Source organism: Quercus robur, chromosome 1 (assembly GCF_932294415.1).
Source record: "Quercus robur chromosome 1, dhQueRobu3.1, whole genome shotgun sequence".
In the NCBI taxonomy this organism is placed as follows: domain Eukaryota; kingdom Viridiplantae; phylum Streptophyta; class Magnoliopsida; order Fagales; family Fagaceae; genus Quercus; species Quercus robur.
The window spans coordinates 51,894,740-51,917,953 of record NC_065534.1 but is presented as its reverse complement, the minus strand read 5'-3'; the positions used below and the strand labels follow the sequence as shown (position 1 = coordinate 51,917,953).

The 23,214-nt window shown below is 41.1% G+C and overlaps 1 protein-coding gene across 2 annotated transcripts in view; it reads left to right on the top strand.

Annotated features, from left to right (window-relative positions):
- LOC126691621 (adenine DNA glycosylase) overlaps positions 1-22,860 on the top strand; it is a 29,289-nt gene extending 6,429 nt beyond the window's left edge. For both annotated transcript variants that reach the window (XM_050386668.1, XM_050386677.1), the window contains exons 5-7: positions 13,555-14,147; positions 14,915-15,021; positions 22,554-22,860. In XM_050386668.1, the coding sequence (XP_050242625.1) occupies positions 13,555-14,147; positions 14,915-15,021; positions 22,554-22,646 (793 nt within the window). In that variant the 3' untranslated portion in view covers positions 22,647-22,860. The remainder of the gene's footprint in view (positions 1-13,554; positions 14,148-14,914; positions 15,022-22,553) is intronic.
- Positions 22,861-23,214: the final 354 nt, after the last annotated feature.

The following is a 23,214-nucleotide window of genomic DNA, read 5'->3' as shown; positions in this document are numbered from 1 at the left end:
TATTTCACTAGATGATGGTAGTAAGAGTTGGGATATTCAATTCCATAGGGCTCTTGATGATTGGGAGGAGGAGAGAGTGTTTGTTTTTTACAAGCTTATTTATTCCAAAATGCCTAGGGGTGAGGGGACTGATAGTTTGTTTTGGAAGTTAACCCCAAATGGTGTTTTTGATGTGCTCTCTTTCTATAATTCATTATCTGCTCCTCCTACCTTTCCTTTCCCGTGGAAATGTATTTGGAGTAATAAGGTACCTAAAAGAGTGTCTTTCTTTTTATGGACTGCAACTCGAGAAAGTATTCTTACTATTGACAACCTTGTAAAAAGGAACTTGTCTTTGGTTAATTGGTGTAGCTTGTGCCGTTGCGATGGAGAAATAGTGGATCATCTTTTACTTCATTGCAAGTTCGCACACGCCTTATGGAGTGAACTATTTTTGATGTTTGGTTTGTAGTGGGTGATGCCAAGGACGGTTGTTTCTCTTCTTTTTGCATGGGAGAATTATTTGGGGTTACACTCTTTTTCGGTCTGGAATATGGTTCCAGCTTGTTTGATGTGGCTAATTTGGAGAGAACGAAATACCCGCACTTTTGAGGACGTTGAGAAATCTGCGGATTTTTTGAAGTTTTTGTTAGTTGGGACATTGTTTGGGTGGTTTTGTACTTGGGGTTTTACACAATGTATTTCCATTTTTGATTTCGTGCATTCTATCTATGTTTGATTTGTTTGAATTTGTTTCTAGTACATTCTATTCATCATCGTGAACATGACGATTAATACCATATGCATTATGCACTTGCATCATTTTTTCGATTGTTAGAAATTTGACTGTTAGAAATTTGGCAGGATTATTTACAATATAGGCTTTCATTTAAGTAGGACTAAAATGGAGCACATGGAATGCAAATTTAGTAAAAGTAGAAATAAATATGAAGGGGCTTTAAGACTTGATGGTCTAGAGATACCAAAGAGCGAAAGTTTTCGATATGTTGGATCAATAATTCAAAAATATGGAGAGTTTGAATATGATGTGAATCATATGATAAGAGTAGGGTGATGAAGTGGAGAATTGCATCAAGAACATTGTGTGGTTGTAAAATACCTATGGGGTTCCGACGACTGAGGAATCCCGGCCGAGGATTAATTTGCCCAAACCAGACCAAGATGGGTAAGCAAACTCCGAGGATTCCGCCTATCCAAGGAGAGTAAGAGAATTAGAACAACTAATACCCCTTAGAAGCCCAAGGATAGGAGAAGAGACAGTAGTTGAAACAAGGTTGGTGGGAGGAAGTTTCTTGAAGGAGACTCCTCCCACCTTCGCATTGAATGCCCAACACCAACCTTATTAACTATATTAATGTGGAAATGACCCTTGAACAGTAACTTCACAGCTAGCAACTCCTACCACCTCTAGAAGGGTCTTGATGTGAGAAGTATCTAAAGAAATGCCCTGGGACGTACAAGTGGAGGGCTGGGATGCAAGGGAAGGGACTATAAAAGGAAGGTAACCCCCTAGAAAAAGGGGATGGACAATTTCTAAGTAACAAGAGAACAATGAGGAGAATTCAATATTACCTTGTAAAGAACTAGAACTAAATTTATACACAAGAAGTTGATCCTCGGATCCACCCAAGGAGAATATTATCCTTAATTGATTTTCCATTTGCGCTTATCTACTATGTAGGATTCTTCAGTCCTAGACTTGGACTTAACCTTGTATTGCACTTGAGTTAGTTACCCACTCTTTTAAAAATTCTATTGTTTCGGTTTGATTTGAGGGATAAGGTACCACTAATCTAAGTGGGCTTGGGCCTTTATTTTTAGAGTCTCTACAATTGGCGCCGTCTATGGGAAACCATCTACAATCTTCTTCATCCAAGCTATGGCTAACTCCAGATAGGATAAAGAGGAATCTGTTGGCTTGCAGCGTGTGGATCACTTTGTCAATCTAGAGCGGAGGAGAGATCGAGAGCATAATCGAACCCTTAAGCGTTAGGGTGGAATTACAACATACAAAACATACTAATAGGAGCCAATCAAGAACTGGAAGTCGTGTCCCATGAGCAAGAGACCCGAAATCTCAAGTTGGAGATTGATCATTTGCATAAAAAACTTCACCATAGGGCGCATGTTAGGGGAGATCAAGCACCCCCATCAAGCTCAGGATCTGAAGATGAGGGAGACTGTAACTATAGACCGAAGTTAAGGACTCCCCCTAGTGAGTCTTTCTCTACATCTTCACACTTAGATAGGGTGGAGAAACATAGTAAAAGGCGAGGTGAGAGCTCATTTCCTAGGAGCATGGGAAACGATGCAATGAGTAAAACTCTACGCCAAATCTCTAAGTCACCCATCACGCGAAGAATTGATAGGGCCAAGCTTCCCCATAGTTTTACTCAACCTACTTTTACTATTTACAATGGAAGAATTGACCCCGTGGAACATGAGTCACTTTAACCAAAGGATGGTCATTCACTTGAGGAATGAGGCCCTTATGTGTAAGGTTTTTCCTTCTAGCCTCGAGCCTATTGCCAAGAGATGGTTTGACAGGTTGGAAAAGGGATCAATAAGCTTTATGAAGAGCTGACTAGGGCTTTCGGAGCGAGATTCGTGACGTGCATCAGGGTTCCCAGACCTTTGGACTCTTTGTTGTCCATGGTGATGAGAGAAGGGGAGATGCTCAAACCTACTCTGACAGGTATCGGGAAACATTTAATGAAATTGACGGGGATTTCAAAGATGTGGCCATAAGGACTTGCAAGGTTGAGCTCCCAATAGAACACGATTTGAGAAAGTCCTTGACTATGAAACCTGCCTAAAGTATGCGTTAGCTTATGGACCGTATTGATAAGCATAAGTGGGTCGAAGAGGATCAAACCCAAGGAAAGGGAAAAACCAAAATCTTCCCCCCTGAAAGGAGAGATCCTCAGCCTGAAGGGAATAATCACAGTCGACCCAGGAGAGTTTGCTAACCAATCATCAAGGGCTAATGCCCAAGTAGTCAACTCGGTATTTAAGGAGCCGATGTATTAGATCCTCGAGAAGATAAAGAACGAACCTTATTTCAAGTGGCCCAATAAGATGGAAGGAGACCCATCCAAACGAAATCAAAATCTTTACTACCAGTATCATCAAGATAGAGGACACACAACTAAAGACTGTAGAACCTTGCGTGATCATCTGGACCAATTGGTGAAAGATGGGAAACTGAAGCAGTTCATACACCAGCTTTCAGGGCAAGCAAGTCAAACTGGAGCAGGGTACCAAAGGGAAATTGCTACTCGGCCATCCTTGGGAACAATCAATGTGATTTTTGCCACTCCTAGCCGCGATGCTGGTTCATGTTTAGGCATTATGTTTGTAGCTTCGAAACCAGTGCTTAAGGAGCAAGTCCGAGAATCTAAGAGGGTTAGGCTTGAAACATTGCTGACTTTAGGCTTCTCGGAGGAAGATAAAGTTAGGACTTTTCAACCCCATGATGATGCCCTGGTTGTGACCCTTTGTGTTGGGGGTATGATGTAAAGAGAGTCCTAGTAGACCAAGAAAGTGGAGCTGAAATTATGTACCCAGACTCAAGCCTGAGGATTTAAGCAAGTATGACTCTCTTTGGTTGGGTTTGATGTGAGAACCGTGATTCCCAGAAGGATGATTAAGTTACCAGTGCAAGCAGGGAATGTAGTGGTGCAAGTGAACTTTATTGTGGTTGAAGTTTATTCTCTCTATACGGCTATTTTAGCAAGGCCCTGGTTTCATGCCATGGGAGCGGTGTCATCTACCCTGCATTCGAAAGTCAAATATCCCACCGTGGGGTGAGTTGGAGAGCTTGTCGGAAGTCATACAATGGCTAGACAGTGCCTAGTGGCTGCAATCAGACAACAATCATTGGATAAGGCTTCTTCTACATTAGAAGAGGCCTCGTAGCAATAAGCTAACCTCGAGGGCGAACTCGAGACTGAATTGCAGGGTTTGCTTTGTGAGGAGTTAAAAAAGTGGTGATCGGATTAGATGGGGATAGGTATTTTCAGGTGGGGGCTCAACTACCCCCCATTGAAAAGGAGGAACGTATAGGTTTTTTGAAGAATAACATAGATGTTTTTGCGTGGAGTGCTTATGAGGTACTAGGAATTGACCTAGACTTTATATGCCATCATTTGAATGTAAATCCTATGGCTGTACCAAAAAGGCAATCATATTAGTGCTCTTTAAAGGAGCATGCCGAGGCGGTAAAGGAAGAGGTGAATAAGCTCAAGCAATCAGGGGCAATCAAGGAAGATTTTTACCTCGAATGGCTAGCTAATATTGTGGTAGTGAAAAAGAACGGGAAGTGGTGAGTATGTGTTGATTTCACGGATTTGAACAAAGCATGTCCAAAGGACCCTTTCCTCATTCCTCAGATTGATCAGCTAGTGGATGCGACGGTTGGACATTCTCAAATGAGTTTTCTAGATGCCTTCCAAGAGAAGGAAGCTTTCTTAACCCCCATTGGGAATTATCACTATCGTGTGATGCCTTTTGGCCTAAAAAATGCTGGATCTACGTATAAAAGGATGGTGACTCGGATGTTTTAAGTCTCAAATTGGGCAGAATGTTGAGGCATATATTGACGACATGGTTGTAAAGAGTAAAGTTCAGAGCATCTGAATGACTTGGGAAGTGTGCTCTCAGTTCTCAGGAAGCCCAAGTTGCGTCTTAATGCTTCTAAATGCTCCTTTGGTGTCAGTTTGGGCAAGTTTTTGGGTTACATGATCACTCATCGAGAAATAGAGGTTAATCCCAATAAAATCAAAGCCATTAATGACTTGCACCCACCTTGGAATCCCAAAGAAAGTGCAAAAGTTGACAGGAATAACGGCCGCCCTGAATAGGTTCATCTCTCGGTCGGCAGACTGATGTCAGCCATTCTTCTAGCTCCTCCACAAGTGGAAAAACTTTGAGTGGACCAAGGAATGTATTGTCGCTTTTGATGAGTTGAAGTGGTATTTATCACACCCTCCTATTCTCTCCCGACCCGAGAAGGAGGCTTTGTATGCTTATATAACAGTCACTGATCATGTAGTAAGCCTGGTCCTAGTCATAATAGATGTTGGGGTGTAGAGGCTTGTGTACTATGTTAGCAAATCCTTACAAGAAGCAAAAACTCATTACTTACCCTTGGAGAAGGCAATTTTGGTCATCATACATGCAACAAGGAAACTTCCTAATTACTTCCGAGCACATAACGTTGTGGTTCTCACCTAACTCCTTCTGTAGGCGCTACTTCAGAAATCTGACTACACAAGAAGGATTGCCAAGTGGGGGACAATGCTTGGGGCTTTTGATATTAAATATATACCCCGTACTACTATAAAGGGACAAGTGTTGGCAGACCTTGTTGCTGAGTTTACCAAGGGTGCCGAGGAAGGCGAGATGCCGAGTCCTGAGATCTCTGTAGTCTCTACACCATGTCCTCCAGTTTAGGAAGTTTATATTGACGATGCAGCTAATCAAAAAGGATCTGATGTGGGAGTTGTCCTAGTATCCCTCGAGAAGATAACTGTGGAAAAATCTTTAAGGTTAGGTTTTCTAGCTACAAATAATGAAGCAGAGTATGAAGCCCTATTGGCTGGGATGGCGATGGTTAGCAGGCTAGGAGGAAAGGCCATAAATGTCTTTTCGGACTCAAGACTAGTGGTTGGGCAAATCAATGGAGAATTTGAGGCCAGGGACCAACGAATGCAAGGATATCTTATCAAGGTTAGGCAAGCTCAGTCCAACTTTGAAGCTTTCTACATAAAGCAGATCCCAAGAAGCCAGAACTCTCACGCTGATTTGTTGGCTATGTTTGCCACCTCTTCGGGATCAGGCCTCCCTCGAGTTATAATCGTTGAGGATCTGTTGGTTCCTGGACATAGTGACCAAACCCCGATTGGAATACATAGCATACAAGTCGGTCTGAGTTGGATGGACTCATTAGTTTCGTTCTTAAGGGATGGGATACTTCCCAAAGACAAAGGTGAGGCCGAGAAGATTTGAAGAAAAGCTTTGCAATATTGGCTTTTCGTGGAGCAGAAGCTGTATAAATGCTCCTATTCGGGACTATATTTACTATGTGTCCATCTTGAGATTGTGGAGCCCTTATTGGAGGAGTGCATGAGGGAATTTGTGGTAGTCATACTAGGGGGAGGTCCTTATTACATAGAGCTCTCACCCAAGGGTATTGGTGGCCTAGCTTGCAAAGGGCTGCTCAAGACTATGTTATCCCAATGTCAGAGATACGCTCCAAATATCTACTAACCTAGAGGAGTCTTGAATCCATTCTCCAATCCTTGGCCATTTGCTTAGTGGGGATTAGACATAGTTGGACCATTCCTAGGAGCAGCAGGGAACCGAAGATGGCTTCTCGTCGGGACCGACTAGTTCACAAAGTGGGTCGAAGCTGAACCACTGTCTAACATTAGGGACGTAGATGCAAAAAAGTTCATTTGGAAGAATATTGTCACCAAATTTGGAATTCCTCATACATTGATCTTGGACAACGGACTCCAATTTGATAGCAAGGCTTTTAAAAAATATTGTGGAGAGCTGGGTATTAAAAACAGATATTCCACTTCAGCCTACCCGCAGAGGAATGAACAAGCCGAAGTTGTCAATAAAGTCATAGTTAATGGATTAAAGAAGAGACTAGATGAAGCGAAAGAGAAATGGATGGATGAGTTGCCACACATACTATGGACATACCATACTACACCCTGAAGATCAACTGGGGAAACTCCATTCTCAATGACCTATGGATCTGAAGTGGTCATCTCTCTTGAGACAAGGTTCTCGACATTGAGGACTAGCCAATTCAGTATTGAAGAAAACGAAAGTTTGCTCTCGGCGAATCTAGATTTAGTTGACGAAAGAAGGGAAGTGACCTTGGTCCAAATGACACATTATCAACAGAAGCTCAGGCAAGGATACAACAAAGGAGTTAAGGCAAGGCTGTTGGCTCTTGGCGATCTGGTCTTAAGAAAAGTAGTAGGAACTGCCAAGAACCCATCATGGGGTAAATTGGGACCAAATTAGGAGGGTCCATATCGTATCACATCAGTAGCTGGGATTGGGGCTTATTACCTAGAAGATTTGGACGATAATGTTGTTCCATGTCTTTAGAATGTAAAATATTTGTGTAGATATTATCATTAATAACACTTTGGATCCCATCCAATTCTATGCTTGTTATTTAGTGCCTGATTTTCCTAAGTTATTCATTACATCTTGTCTTATGTGAAATTGGCTAAGTGTTCAATAGAACCTCGGCCATGTTTGACTCCTCGTGTCACAGGCTTTGGGTAAATTAACTATTGTGTGAAATTGGCTAAGTGTTAAACAAAACCTCAGCCATGTTCGACTTCTTGGGTCATAGGCCTTGGATAAATTAACTCGTGTGAAATTGGCGTGTTAAACAAAACTTCGGCCATGTTCGACTTCTCGGGTCACAGGCCTTGGGTAAATTAACTCGTGTGAAATTGGCGTGTTAAACAGAACCTCGGCCATATTCGACTCCTCAAGTTACAAACCTTGGGTAAATTAACTCTTATGTGAAATTGTCTAAGTGTTAAACACGACCTCAGCCATATTTGACTCCTTGGATCACATGCCACGGGTAAATTAACTTTTATGTGAATATGGCTCAATCCAGAAACATAACCATAGTTATGTTCAATTTCTCAAATCATACTGTCAGATTTAAATCAGGTTTGTGGTGACTTAACATGCTTTGGGTCATACATTTTGGTCAGGAGAGTGTTAAGAAAAAGCTTAAAGTAAAAAGTAAGTACTTAAACAAAACAAGAATGTTATAAAACTTGGATCTATTCATTCAAGCTCGGAAAAATGTTTACAGATAGGGCAGAACAAAAGAAAAAGAAGAAAAGAACAACTACTGCGCCTAGCCCGTTACAAAAATCTGCCTATGTATCAACCTAACGGAGCTATTTTGCTGCTTCTTTCTCTTTTTCTTTGCTCTTCTTCTTCAGTTGTTCAACTTCTTTAACCTCTTCTGATTCCAGTTCATTGAGGTTGGAACCTGCTTCTCCTTCTTAGTAGAAGATTTAGAAGTTGGAAGTTTCGAGGACTTAGGCGCCGAGGAGGCAGAATTTGGATTTGGCATGGGAAGAGCAGAACTGGGAGTGATGCGAAGGGCAAGGGGTAGTAAACTTTGCTGGGCCCCCTGAGGTCAGAATTAGCACCAACTCCAACAGCATTAAGGGCTTCACCCCATACCCCAAGGTAGAAGGTCCGAACAACATCTCTAAGTTGGGCGGTTAAGCTCTGGGCAGTTTTGGCCATGATCGCATCATAAGTGGCTTGCTCCGCCTTCTCCCTCTCAGCATCTTTATTACCAAGCTCTTTCACTTGAAGCTTGATCTGCTTTTTGGCTGAAGCTAGCTGCGTTTTAGTTTTCTTCAGAGAAACCCGCATCTCTTCGGCTTGCTTTTCTGCCCCCCCTAAGGCAGCTTTAGCGCTCTTGCGGCCCCTCTCTACCTTGGTTAGGTGGAAGAGAGAGTCTTTATACTTTTTCTGTACCTCGGCCAAGGCCCTATCTGAATTTGCCAGTTTATTTTCTACTTCTTAGGACTTTGAGAGATTGTGGTCGACCCATTCCTCGGTCACAAAGGATGCTTGTACAGCCTGTAAAAAAATACACATGTTGAAGACTTAATACAATGGATATGAATAAATCATATGGGAATTCTAGTGTAGTGAGCAAATCTTGGCAAGGTCCCTCTTTAGGGAGACGAACACTTCACGTTTCCTCATGTCCTTTAGCTCCTGCATATCTCGGGGAAGGAGCATGGCCTGTTCAAGGCACTCGAACACTAACTCGAACCGGCCCTTTTGGGCATCCGTCAAAGTGGTCTCAAATGTAAGAGGGTCACTTGTGCTAAGCACGAAGGCCGGGTTCCAAATGGTGGCCTTGGTGCGTTGTTCCCTTTTAGCGCTTTTCTTGGCCCCTTCAAAAGGGCCTTTCTTCTGTTGTGCCCTCATAATCCTAGGCTCCTTGGAGCGTGGTTGTTGGGTAGTCGGGGGTATCTCCCCTTCCTCAGAGCCATCCTTCCCGAATGGCTTTCCTCGTTTCCTCTTCTTTTTAGCCACCTTCGAGGCAGAAGGATGAGGTGGGGCAAGAGTAGATGGCCGAGATATAACCAGTACCACGGGAGCATTCCCCCCCACATGGGCAGTAAGTAGCGCCAGAAGATCGGGCGTCTTCTCCTTAAGCACCATGGCTTAAGGAATATCAGCGGCTTCTTAGCTGGTGCTGACCTGAGCAATGACACAAGGACGATGACTGGGCTCGGGGGTGTCCTCGAAATCAGCCCGGTAGAATACCTCAAAGTCCTCTATATCAGCTTGGGTGGGCTCGGAGGTTGGTTCTTCCCGTTCCTAGTTGGAAGGGGTTGGCTGCTCGTGTGAGTAGAGAAGCTTGGCAACAAGTTGAGCAAGTAGCCCAGTGTCTTGAGGACCAGGAGGAAGAGGTTCAGTAAAAAATCCAGGGACGGCTATGTCAATTTGTGCGAGCCTTGGATCTTTGGCTTTAATCACGTGTTTGGGGGGTTAGAAGCGTTTGGAGATGGGCTTAAACCCAAGGATCACGTGAACCGCCCGAAGTTGCCTATCTTGATGGAGAAAGATCTTGGATTGTAAAATCCTGTTAAGATTTGCAAAGTTCACCAAGTTGCGATTTGGAGCAATGTGAAATGAGGAGAGAGGGTACTCTAAGTTATTCTAAGTCCTCAAGCACCCCACTGGGTTCCTCATCTTGGGTAGGGCAATGCAAATCATCGTGTCATTCACTCGAAACGATGAGGAAGTCTTCATCCATACCCTTTATGGAATCGGAAATACAGGAAATCAATCTAACAACGGGAACTCTACACCTAAAATAGTAACTTGTTTCTTTTCCCTTTTGACAATTGTAAACCTAATTCACGTCATGTGAGGTTGATCCCCATTTTTCAGTTTAGCATATCTACACTACCGAGGACCTTAAAAAGGCTAGGAGAGCACTGGATAGGGGAAAGCCTAAAGTTAATAAGGAAGTCCCTAGTCACTCTACCCATGGAAATCTCCATTTCGCCTTCAATAAAGGCAATCATGGGAATAACTACGGACTCAGGTGGTTTATTCACAAGCCACTCTCCTAGCTTATAGTGTTGAAGTTCTACGTTTTTAGGGATTCTATACTTTGCCCTAAAAGCGGCCATGCCCTTGGGAGTATCAACTAACTTAGCAAACCTACCCATGTATTCCTATCAGGCAAAATAAGAAGGGAAGAAAGAAAAGGAGTTTCTTTTATAAAGGAGTTTCTTTTATAAATGGGTGAGAGGCTAAAGGCACTTACGAGTGCTGAAAGAAGATCTCCTCGAACTACTGCTTCGAAGGAAAATTGTAGAGAGTGTGTAAATGGGAAAAATTACTCCCACTCCCCTTTTATATAGGGATGGGAAATGAATGGCAAATTTCCCTCTCATTAATCCCAAGATATTTGGGCCGTTGGATTAGCATCGCAACGTAGAACATAGGGGGACAAACAGCTACTTGATGCAATAACTGTAGCGACATGGATACTGAAGCATCAAGAGCATTCACAAGACAAGTGAAACGATGTCCCCATGTGGGAATGCGTTTAGCACATACCAGCTCTCCCAATACTACTAAAACCTCCCCCTCAAAGTGTCTCCTGAGAGCAAGGTTTTAGGGGGATATTGTGGGGGGTCCGAGGACCGAGGAATCCCAGCCAAGGATTAATTTGCCCAAACTAGACCAAGACAGGTAAGCAAACTTCGAGGATTCCGCCTACCCAAGGAGAGCAAGAGAATCAGGACAACTGATACCCCTTAGAAGCCCAAGGATAGGAGAAGAGACAACAACTGAAACAAGGTTGTTGGGAGGAAGTTTCCTGAAGGAGACACCTCCCACCTCTACATTGAATGCTTAGCACCAGCCTTATCAGTTGCATTAACGTGGAAATGACTCCTGAACAGTAACTTCACAGCTACCAAGTCCTTCTACCACCTCCCAAAGGGTTCTGATGGGACAAGTATTCAAAGAAATGCCCTGTGACATACAGGTGGAGGGCTAGGATGTAAGGGAAAGGACTATAAAAGGAAGGTAACCCCCCAGAAAAAGGGGATGAACAATTTCTAAGTAACAAGAATACAATGAGGAGAATTCAAGATTACTTGTAAAGAACCAGAACTAAATTTATACACAAGAAGTTGATCCTCGGATCCACCTGAGGAGAATATTATCCTTAATTGATTTTCCATTTGCGCTTATCTACTACTTAGGATTCTTCGGTCCTAGACTTGGACTTAACCTTGTATTGCACTTGAGTTAGTTACCCACTCTCTTAAAAATTCTATTGTTTGGGCTTGTGTACTACTAATCTAAGTGGGCTTGGACATTTATTTTTTGAGTCTCTACAATACCTATTATAAGTTATTTGTTAGTAAAATTTGAATGTACAAGAAAGTACTATTTGCTATTTGTTAAACTATTATATCATTAAAAGAGACATAAATTACTTGGAAGTTTGGATTCTAGCCTTAGTCTTAAAATTTCAAGGTTGATTAGTTAAACTATTATATGATTAAAAGAGACATAAATTACCTGAAGTTTGTAATATCCCTCTAATTCCTCCTCCATCAATGCTAAGAATGGTGATTAGGTATCCATATTCTTGAGGATGAATTTGAAAAAGTAGTTTTTTCTAATCCATTAAGACAATGCAACGAAAATATAGGTTTCAAAGGCTGTGTGTGTATGACTGTAAAATATACTTGGTGCAAGTACATGCTTGATGGTAATCCTATATATAGTAGCATTTTGGTCAAAACAAAGTCTTAGTTGGTAATAATTGTAAGTCTAGATATGCCTATGACAATATTACAACTTGTTGCAATGCTTGTTGTAATATTGTCACATATTAATATTACATTTGGTTGTAATGTTGTCATATGCATATCTGAAAAAGAAAAAGGGAAAAAAATGTTGAATATTAAGTTAAAGAAAAGAGAAAGTGATGCTATAAATTCAAATAGGGATTTTTTATCTAATTTTGTCAAAGTAGGAAAATCTTTCTGATTAGATTTTAAGATAGGAGATATTTAAAATTATAGCATCTTCACTCTCTCTTTTTCTTAGCTTAATATATATATATATATATATATATATATTTAGATTTTAATATGACAACAATACATGTTGATGTAATTTTGATATGCATGTGACAATATTACAACAAGCATTGTAACCGGTTGTATATTGTCATAGGCATATTTATATTTATTACTTACTAGAACTTACAATTATTACCAACTACGACTAGGATTTTGTTTTGACCAAAAGGCTACTATATATAGGGTTACCATCAAGCATGTAGTTACACACTTTACAATCGATACTCATATACACAACCTTTGATACCTTGATTTTCGTTACATTGTCTTAATGGATCATACAAAACCACTCTTTCAAATTAATACTCAAGAATATGAAGACCTAATCACCATTCTTAGCATTGATGGAGAAGGAATAAAAGGGATAATTCTAGGCATTATCCTTGATTTTCTAGAATCCGAACTTCAGGTAATTTTTTCTCTTTAATCGTAATATTTGCTATTTGTTTTCAATAAGATATGTGGGAATATCTTTACTTCCTAGTTTAGGAGAAAGCTACTTATTGATGCTAAAAGATTGATTCTCTCTCTCTCTGATAGTTACAACAGTGGGGGAAGGGGGATTCCAACCTTGGTTCTTCTAATAAAGGAGGGTAGACTATGCCACTAAGCTACAAGGTAGGGCAATTGTACAAGGATTTAGGGTAGCTAACAGGGCATGAGAATAATCGTCATCTTGATCCAAGTAGTAAGTGTCTTGCTGCATTTGATCACAAAGGGGCGTATAGCATGTAACCCCACAGAAATATTAAAGGCTACCCAGGATTCAACTACAAGTTCATTTCCAAAATGAAATGTTACAAGAACTAAGTAAGCTAGCTGATTGCTTCATGGTGAAGCACTTGGAGGCTAAATAACAACATGATGACAAGTTGCTGACAATGCATCTATCCTTTATAGAAGTCCTATATTACAAAAGTACCTCACATATTTCAAAAATTGCAAAAATAACTTTAAACATTTTTTTATTTTATTTTATTGTAAGACCGTACTTGAGTAAATCCCATGGGTTTAAAGCATTCAAGTGGCATGCGCCTAAGATCACAAGAATTTTTGTGATTCCTCTCTTCAATAAAGTTGATATTCTTGGACCTCTTTCTTTTCTTTTCTTTTGTTTGTTTTTGTTTTTCATTATTGTTTTTTTGAACTATGGAAATTGTGTGAAAATGCACTGCTTATCTGATAATATATATTCACGGATCATACTAAGCACATTTATGGCAGCCTTTGTGATTTGATCAAAGTGATGACAGGATGATAATTTGCTTGTCTTTCCTGAAGTTTGTGTATTTAATGCATGTCCGTGTTTGATGTTTTAATCTTTTTCTGGTTTTATGTGGTGTGGTGATAGGAAACTAGCAGCTCAGCTAGTTGATCCCACCCGACCTGGAGACTTCAATCAGGCCCTCATGGAGCTTGGTGCAACTGTATGCACTTCACTGAACCCAAGCTGCTCTTCATGTCCTGCATCTGGACACTGTCGTGCACTCTCAATCTTTAGACATGATAGCTTGGTATTGGTTACAGATTTCCCACTTAAGGGGGTAAGGGTCAAACAGAGACAAGATTTTTCTGCTGTATGTGTTGTGGAGTTACTGGGAGGTCAGAGAGCATCAGAAGGAAGCCAAATTGACAGTAGAGAGGTACTGGGAGGTCTGGAAAAATTAGAGGGAAGACAAACTAACAATAGATTTCTTCTTGTAAAAAGGCCTGATGATGGTTTGCTTGCTGGCCTCTGGGAATTCCCGTCTGTCTTGCTGGATGGAGAAGCTGATTTGGCCACTAGGAGAGAAGTAATTGATCACTTTTTGAAAAACAATTTCGGACTTGATACCAAACAGACCTGCGACATAGCTTTCAGGAAAAATGTTGGAGAGTTTGTCCATATTTTCTCTCACATTCGTCTAAAAATATATGTGGAACTGTTGGTATTACATCTAAAAGGTTTGTGCTTGCTCTCTCTTAGATTTTGTAACAGGGGTGTGCTTTTATGAAATAAATAGATTTGAATGTTGCTGTTCTTTGGGTATCAAGTTATACTCTTAAATATGAAGCATTATTTGCAATAAATTCAAGTAGTCAGAATTATTGGCACTTAATGATGGATAGTATCATATTTATTATAAAATTATTATAGGTGATTTATAAAACCATATTATCATAATTAAGGTAAATTTTATCATGTCAATTGGAATGCACAAAACCATGGTTTCATCTAAACCTGATATGAGTAGCAAAAATCAAAATTTTGCCTTGTGTTTAGAAGCATATAAATTGGAATGAAATCATTTGGAATTTTGGTGTGCTTGGACTTTGGATATGCTCGGCTCCTGGACACTTGGGCCTTTTGCACACTGAATTAGAGACCTGGAAAGCTCATTTTTTCACTATACTTTTCCTGACATTTCCATGCATTGCTGAGGTTTTATTCTGTCTCCATTGTTTTATTTTGAAGATCTTACTTTTGTTGGTGGGCCAAAGTGAAATTTATACCTTGCTTATATTTAGAAAATGATACAAATTGTAACGCAGTATATTGCTTTAATGGAAATATCATTAAATTTAGCTGCATATCTTTTTATTGTCAAGGGTGTACTTGTCAGACTTTTTTTATTTTTATTCCATTAGTGAAGTGGGGGCTCTTTGAGCTTTCTCCGCACATTCATGACTTTGCAATGCATGATCCATGATTGCTTTCTCTTGGCATGAAGGTGGGGGGAATCACTTGTCTGGGATACAAGACAAAGAAACTATGACTTGGAAGTATGTGGATGGCGAGGCCCTTTCGAGCATGGGATTGACATCTTCTGTGAGAAAGGTAGTCTTAATCTTGCACCTCAAGTTTCCATGATAAGACGATGTCTAATTATAAAGTGATTGCTATAGGATGTAAAAATAGTGCTAATTATGTGTCTAAACATGCATAGTTTTTGCTAACCCACTTCCTTTTTGAAATTTACCATTTAGGCCATTTTGGATGTGCAAAAAAAAAATCCATCTTTTCCCCCTTGTTTCCTTCTATAAATTCATTGCTAATAATATGCTAATGTAAAAGTAATGAATCAATCATTTCTGCTACCCTTAACGTTTCCTCTCACAACCCTCCCACCCAAAACAATGAAAAAAAAAAAAAAAAAAAAAAAACCCTACTCTCACTCCGGGATTTTAGCCTCTCCCTGTGAAAATACGCATTCAGTATCTGAAATAGATGTAGGCAAATTGATTTGCTGATGTCAGATATGGTAGAAAGTTTAAGATACTTCAGTCAGTATGATTAGTTGTGGAGATGACAGGATTTGGTTGTGATTCTAGCTCAATCAATGTAAGGAGTTGGATCTAAAATTCTTGCTTACTGTTTTTTTTTTCTATTATCTTGAGTATCCATTTCAATTTCCAATAGGTTAGAAAATGGTTCTACACCTTAAGAACTTTGGAAGTAGCTAAAATGCTAAAATAAAAATTGAATAAAAAATTTAAAAAAAAGGGGGAAAAAGGGTAAAAGAGTCTGGTGAAACATCTCTCTAGTTTGCAAGATTGATAATGCTGCAATGGGAACTTTATCAAACCAATATGATAATCTATGAAGCAGATGATATGTTGGTTGGAATGGCAGAAGCCACCAACATCTATACTACTATTTAAGGGGATTCCTCTGTTCGAGATCTTTATTTTTTTGGTTCAAAAATGTCTCTACATTCCTATATTTAAGTAAAGATAAAACTAAAAAACAATCTGGTAAAAATACAGCTCTCACTCCCACTAAAACATTGCCTAACAAATAAAGCCACTCTCCTGTTAATTTTTAAATTGCTTTATCTATTTATAAATTAGATTCTCAAAGAAAGCTTTCACTGTGTTGTACACATGGGGGGGGGGGGTCCGTAGTTTCTTCCTTGAGTCCAAATATTTTCAGTTAGTGTTAGAGGAAGGGGGTCGTTATTTTAAGCTACAGATTTTTGAGAGAGGCAAATTCTTTATGAGATCAGTTTTCTTGGGCAAGAACGCAGCACATTGGTTGATGTTAAACATAGAACACATTGTTGTTGGGGTGAGCCCCAAACAGTTCTTTACTTTTAGAGAAGGAGACACAGCTTTTACTCTCCAATGGAGTTCCAACTCCTTTGGCCAGTTCTTGCTGTTGACTGAGCTCAAAACAGGTGGGTCTAGGAGGTCGGTTATCATACCGGAAGGTAAAGAGAGATATGGCTGGAGGGCTTTTGGCCTTGAACTTAGAAAAGTGTTGAATCCTTCTCATTATGCAGTGGGAGAGAGTGGTCCCAAATTCATTCCTCATGTGTGGAGGTTCAACCTGGAGGCTCATTCTAGAACTTTTGCTGAAGTTGTACAAGGCTTTCATGGAAGAGTAGAGGATAGAGAGAAGCCTATGCAACCAGGTGTCTCAGTCAAGGGGAAGATACCACATAAAGGAGTGAAGAAGATGGGGGAGATTCTGAGAATCACAGGTGCAAAGGTAGGGGATTTTCCGGTGAAGTTATCTGATAAGATGGAAGGGGTGGGAGGGGTTAGGAGGGAGAGCTGCATTCTTGAGGAGGCAGAAGGCGGTGAGCAAACTTTGGCAGACCCTAGGATCAGTGTACCTAGCAGTAGTTTGAATTCAAAAGTTTTTGACAGAAGGAAGAAGAGTGCTGGCTGGTCAAGGAGAAGTCTTGTCGTGGAAGTTGATGTGATAGGTTATAGGTAGGAGGCGGGTTTTCTGGGAGAGAAAGAGAGGGGGTGGTACGAAGAGCAGACTTCTTCCTCGGGCAGTTGGAAGGGAGAGTGTCACGGATGTTTCTAACTCTCTTAAATGGGTTCCCAAGGGCTTCAAACGGGCTGCTGTTAAGCCATATTTGGGCCTTGGAACAAGCCCAGAGCTGGCTGACCCAGGTGTGGGTTTCATTAAACCTGTGTTTTCTGGCCCAAGCACTTTTGAAGTGGGTGAGGGCTCTTTGGCTGGTGGTGGAGGCTCAGCCCAGGCCCTGCTGATGGATGTTTCTAAGATTAGAGTTCCGGCCTGGCGCGATAATTTCTTGGTGGATGGTTCCTCTCTCGCCAGTAGCTCTGGCGAGCTCGTCGTCGGCTGCAGCTCTGGCGAGCCACCGTCGCCACCGGAGGCCGTCGGTTCTTCTCTCGCCGGAAGCTCCGACGAGCTCTCGTTGGATCTGGGTAAGGCCGGCGACGCCGGAACCAGCTCCGACGAGCTCTCGTTGGATCTGGGTAAGGCCGGCGACGCCGGAACCAGCTCCGACGAGCCGCCGTTCTCACCGGGAAGGTCCGACGAGTCGCCGTTCTCTCCGGGAAGGTCCGACGAGCTCTCCTCCGTTGGATCTAACTCCGGTGAGCTCACGGTGTCTCCGGGTAAGGCAGAAATGGCGATTTCGAGGCCTTTGGTTGAGTATTTCCTTTCTGGTTTGTTTCTGAGTTTTTTGAGGGCTGGGCTTGTGGTTTTGGGGGATCAAGAAAGGGATGTTGGTGGCTTGGTCAGCCTCACGCCATTTGCTGCCCTTGAACCTGAGCAACCCAGGTTAGTGGAGTTACCCACAAAGACTTTGTGTGCTGTCCCTGGGGCGAGTGTTTTAGTGGACGAAGGTTGGAATCTTTCAGATAAGGGTTTGGGTGGAGAGGATAGCTCACCTGTCCCTCTGATGTCAATTACTCCCTCTGGGATACACTTGTCAGCTGAACTGAATTGTGGTAATGAGGCAGTGGGGTGTGAAAATATATTAGATACGTCTAGATGGGTGAAGAATAGACTCCCTGGTTTCAGTAAACTGGTGGGGTTGCCTTTGAACCGTCATGAGAAGCTTTGCATCGCATTGTTACAAAAAATTGAGAAGGAGACGGAGACTGCTAAAGCGGTGAATAGGAATGTTACTCTCTCTAGAAAAGTTGTTATCTTTAAGGATAAAGGGAAGAGAGAGTTGAGGAACCTGCAATCTTCGGTTAATTATGACAGCAGGTAGTGTGTTGGCTGTTGAGCTAATATTCAGTTGGGTTTTCTGTTGTTTATGAATTTAAAAATTCTCTCTTGGAATGTTAGGGGTCTGAATGACCGTCGGAAACGTTCTATTGTTAAAAATTTACTGCGGGATTGGAAGTGTGATGTAATTTGCTTTCAAGAAACTAAACTTACTGGTATGGACAGACAGATGGTGGGGAATTTGTGGAGCTGCCCCTTTGTGGATTGGGTGGCTTTGGATGCCGTCCAAACAGCCGGTGGGATTCTGCTGATGTGGGATAAGAGGGTTTTAGAAAGGTCGGAAGTTTTGGTGGGTTCTTTCTCTGTGTCTGTTCGGTGGCAAGGGGTGGGAGACGGTTTCAGTTGGGCTTGTTCGGGGGTTTATGGCCCTATTGATAACAATGCGAGGGGATTGATGTGGGATGAGTTGGTTGGTGTTCAGCAATATTGGAATGTCCCTTGGTGTTGTATTGGGGATTTCAATATTGTCCGCTTCCCTAGTGAACGTTTAGGTAATTCACGTCTCACTCCGGCAATGGAACTTTTTTCGGAGTTCGTCGAGGACCTTAATTTGATTGATTTGCCTTTGGAGGGTGGGAGTTATACCTGGTCTAGAGGGTCAGTTCGGCCTTCGATGTCTAGGATAGACAGAGTTTTGGTGTCTCAGGAGTGGGAGGAGCATTATCCGGATGTGATCCAACGGATTTTACCTCGCCTTGTTTCTAACCATTTCCCTATTCTTGTGGAGGTGGGGGGAATAGCGAGGGGGAAAAGTCTGTTTAGGTTTGAGAATATGTGGCTCAAGACGGAAGGCTTTATTGATAGAGTTGAGTCTTGGTGGAATCGTCATTCTTTCTCTGGCACTCCTAGTTTTGTTTTTGCCAAAAAATTGAAGGCCTTGAAAGAGGACATCGTTCGGTGGAATCGTTTGGAGTTTGGTCATGTTGGTCGCAAAAAGTCTCAATTATTAGAGACTTTGTATTCTTTAGATGCCAAGGAAGGGGAGTTTGGTCTCTCTGATGCAGAGTCTTGTGAGAGAGCGGTGGCAAGATCTGAAGTCGAGAATCTTCTCTCCTTGGAAGAAATCTCTTGGAGACAGAAATCCAGGATGCTTTGGATTAAGGAAGGAGATAACAACACTAAATTCTTCCATAAGATGGCTAATTCCCGGAGAAGGTTTAATCACCTGAGTTTCTTGGAGGTGGATGGGGTGATCTATGAGGAGGAATCTGAGATGGCTGCTCAGGTTGTGCATTTTTATAAAAATTTGTACCAGGAGTCAGAAGAGTGGAGGCCCTTTGTGGAAGGTCTGGAGTTTGATCAGATAGATGGGTCGGAGAGGGGTTGGCTTGAAAGGAGGTTCGAGAAGGAGGAGATTCTTCTAGCTCTTAATGAGTTGGGGGGAGATAAAGCTCCTGGTCCAGATGGTTTCTCTATGGCTTTTTTCCACCACTGCTGGAGAGTGGTGGAAAGAGATGTTCTAGCAGTTTTTGAGGAGTTCTATCATCATAGTAAGTTTGAGAAATCTCTGAATGCGACCTTTATAGCTCTTATTCCTAAGAAAAATGATGCTTCTAATATTCGAGACTTCAGGCCTATCAGCTTGGTGGGGAGCTTGTACAAGATTTTGTCGAAGGTTTTGGCAAATAGGTTGAAACAGGTATTAGATCAACTGATCTCTGAGTCTCAAAATAGTTTTGTGGGAGGTAGATAGATTCTTGACTCAGTTCTTATTGCTAATGAGTGTGTTGATAGTCGTGTTAAGAGCAGGATTCCGGGGGTTATTTGTAAGCTTGACATTGAGAAAGCTTACGATCATGTGAATTGGGAGGCTCTTCTAGATCTTTTGAAGAGAATGGGCTTTGGGGAAAGATGGTGTAGATGGATTCGCACTTGTATCTCTACTGTCCAGTTTTCTATTTTGATTAATGGGTCGCCAGCTGATTTTTTTGGGAGCACGAGGGGTCTAACACAAGGGGACCCGCTATCTCCAATGCTGTTTTTGGTTATGATGGAGGTTTTGAGTAGGATGTTGAAAAGAGTAGAAGGTGCTGGCTTGATCAAAGGTTTCCAAGCTGTTGGTAGTCGGGGTGTAGGGGAATGTGTCTCGCATCTTTTGTTTGCGGACGATACTATTCTATTCTGTGATGCGGATGTGGAGCAGATCCTTCATGTGCGGATGCTTCTCCTTTGTTTCCAGGCTGTGACTGGTTTGAAGGTTAATGTCTCGAAGAGCGAGTTGGTTCCTATAGGGGAGGTTAATAACGTTCATGCCTTGGCAGAGATTCTGGGTTGTCGGATTGGGTCTTTGCCTATGACCTATCTTGGTATGCCGCTGGGGGCTTCCCATAAGTCCCCTTCTATATGGAATCCTATCTTGGAGAAATTTCAGAGGAAATTGGCCGGATGGAAGAAGTTGTATTTATCTAAAGGTGGTAGGTTGACGCTGCTTAAGAGTACGCTTTCTAGCCTTCCTACTTACTTTTTATCCCTTTTTACCATTCCCTCGCATGTGGCTAATAAGATTGAGAAGATTCAGAGGGACTTTTTGTGGGGGGATTCGAAGATTCATTTGGTGGGGTGGGATAAGGTGTGTGCTCCTAAGGTTAACGGTGGTTTGGGTATTAGGAAGTTAACTACGTTTAATAAAGCGTTACTAGGAAAATGGCTATGGCGGTTTGGGGTTGAGGAGACTCGTCTTTGGCGGAGGGTTATAGCTTTGAAGTTTGGGGAAGAGTGGGGGGGTTGGTCGTCCAAGTTAGGCAGGGGTGTTCATGGGAGTGGTTTATGGAGAAGTATCCGGAAAGGTTGGGAGGTGTTTTCCAAACACATCCGATTCGAGGTAGGGGTGGGGGATAGGGTGAAGTTTTGGACGGATCATTGGTGTGGGGACTTACCTCTCCATCTATCCTTCCCGGTAGTGTATGGGATTGCTGTTAATAAGGAGGCTTCTGTAGCCTCGTCTCTCGAGCGTCTGGGAATCGAGGCCCGGAGAAGTTGGAAGGTTCTCCTTCTTAGAAATCCGAATGATTGGGAGTCGGGTGTTGTGGATGATTTCCTTCATTCCCTGGATTCTAATTTACCTCTTTCTGAGCAAAGAGACCGTATGATTTGGAATCTGTCAAAGAAGGGGGTTTTTGATGTTCGATCGTTCTATGATAAGCTTCGATGTCCCTTGCCTATTATCTTTCCTTGGAAAGGTGTTTGGAAGGTTAAGGCTCCTACGCACGTCTCCTTCTTTGTATGGTCTGCAGCTTGGGAAAAGATTCTTACAGGGGACATTCTGCGGTGTAGAGGCTTCGATTTTGTTGATTGGTGTATTTTGTGCCGTAGTAATGGGGAGACGGCGAATCACTTGCTTCTTCATTGTGGAAAAGCTTTTCAGTTGTGGAGCCTGGTGTATAGATCTTTTGGGATTTCTTGGGTCTTGCCAAAATCGATTGCAGATACGCTTTTCGGCTGGTGGAACTGGCTCGGAAAGCACTCTTCTAGAGTTTGGAATCTAGCTCCGTTGTGCCTAATGTGGTGCATTTGGAGGGAGCGAAACTGGCGTACTTTTGAGGACAGGGACAAGACTGATGACCAACTGCTCGCTTACTTTAGTAGCTCGCTTTTTGATTGGTCTAGGGCTTGGGGACTCACCTCTAGTGATTCTATCCCTATGTTTCTTAGTTCTCTTCTTTGTAATTAGTTCTTTGTTGGCTTTGCTTGTTTTCTTGTTTTCTACTTTTCTTTTCTTTTGTTTCCTCCTCTGTATTCTCTGTTTGTCCTTTTGTTTCCCTGAGGTTTTAATATAATTCTCTTACTTATCAAAAAAAAAAAAAAAAAAAAAATAGATTCTCAAAATAAAAATTATATATAAAACATAAATTTACAAGTTTTTTTTTTTTTTTTGGCTACAAAATAAACGTGTAATATTTGTTCATTTTTTGAAGAGCCTCATGACACTCTTGGTTATATTAGTTGTTCTAAATACATAATATTAATGAGAAAATGTGCAAATCTCAAATTAGAATGAATGAAAAATTATGACACTAAAAAAAAAAGCCTCATTGCACTCGCGAAACGTGTGTGATGAGGCTAGTAGATGCATTATGGCTGATATGTAAAGGTGTCAGATCTACTTTTATGAATGAATTTTGAGTTTTGTATTCTAATAAGCTTTAGTTAGAATGAAACAAAGCAAATTATGTGAATTTTAAACCCATTAGTTGCAAAATTGGAGCTTCAGTTCAAAATTATGCGTTTTTAATTAGGAGGTGAGTAATGGATTTAATTCTTAGGAAGGCATTTTCTTTTCTTTTTATTCGTATTTGGATTGGTGAACTCATAATATGTCATTCATATTTGCATTTTCAATTAGTTGCTCTTAAATCTTTATCTCAATGCAGGTATACACTATGGTTCAGAAACTTAAGCAGGAAAAGTTGTCCTTTAGTTTTACCCCATCAAAAAAGAGAAGTAGAACAACTCGGAAAAAATAATAAATCCCTGAACTGAGCCTTTTGCATTAACTCAAGAAAAACTTTTAAGATTGTTGTTTTTGCATTTATCTTCCAAAAATGTGCGCATTGGCCATGCAACGCTGCAGATTCTGTGACAGCTGGTCCTTCTAGCTTTTGTATGTCCTCTTTATATTTTTTCATTTCAAAATAGGATATGCAGGTTGAGGAATGAAGTTACTATTCCTTTATCATTTAGTGTTTTTATTTGATTGCGTTTTTATTATAGGAAATAATTTTTATACATATATATATATATATATATATATATATATATATATATATAAAGCTAGTCGCCAATCCGTGCGATACACAGAAAACTTTTAGACTATTTATTAACATGTACATGTCTAAATATTTTTCTAATTTCTATTATTTAAAAAATGAACTGGCTCCAAAATAAGATAAAAGCTATAATTTAAAATTTCCCTATAAAGAACTTTCCAAAATTGTACACATAAGATCCTTAAAAATGAGAATTAGTAAACAATTTTGTCATAGTACTACAAAATTGTACTACAAAAGAATTAGTAAACAAAATAAATATACA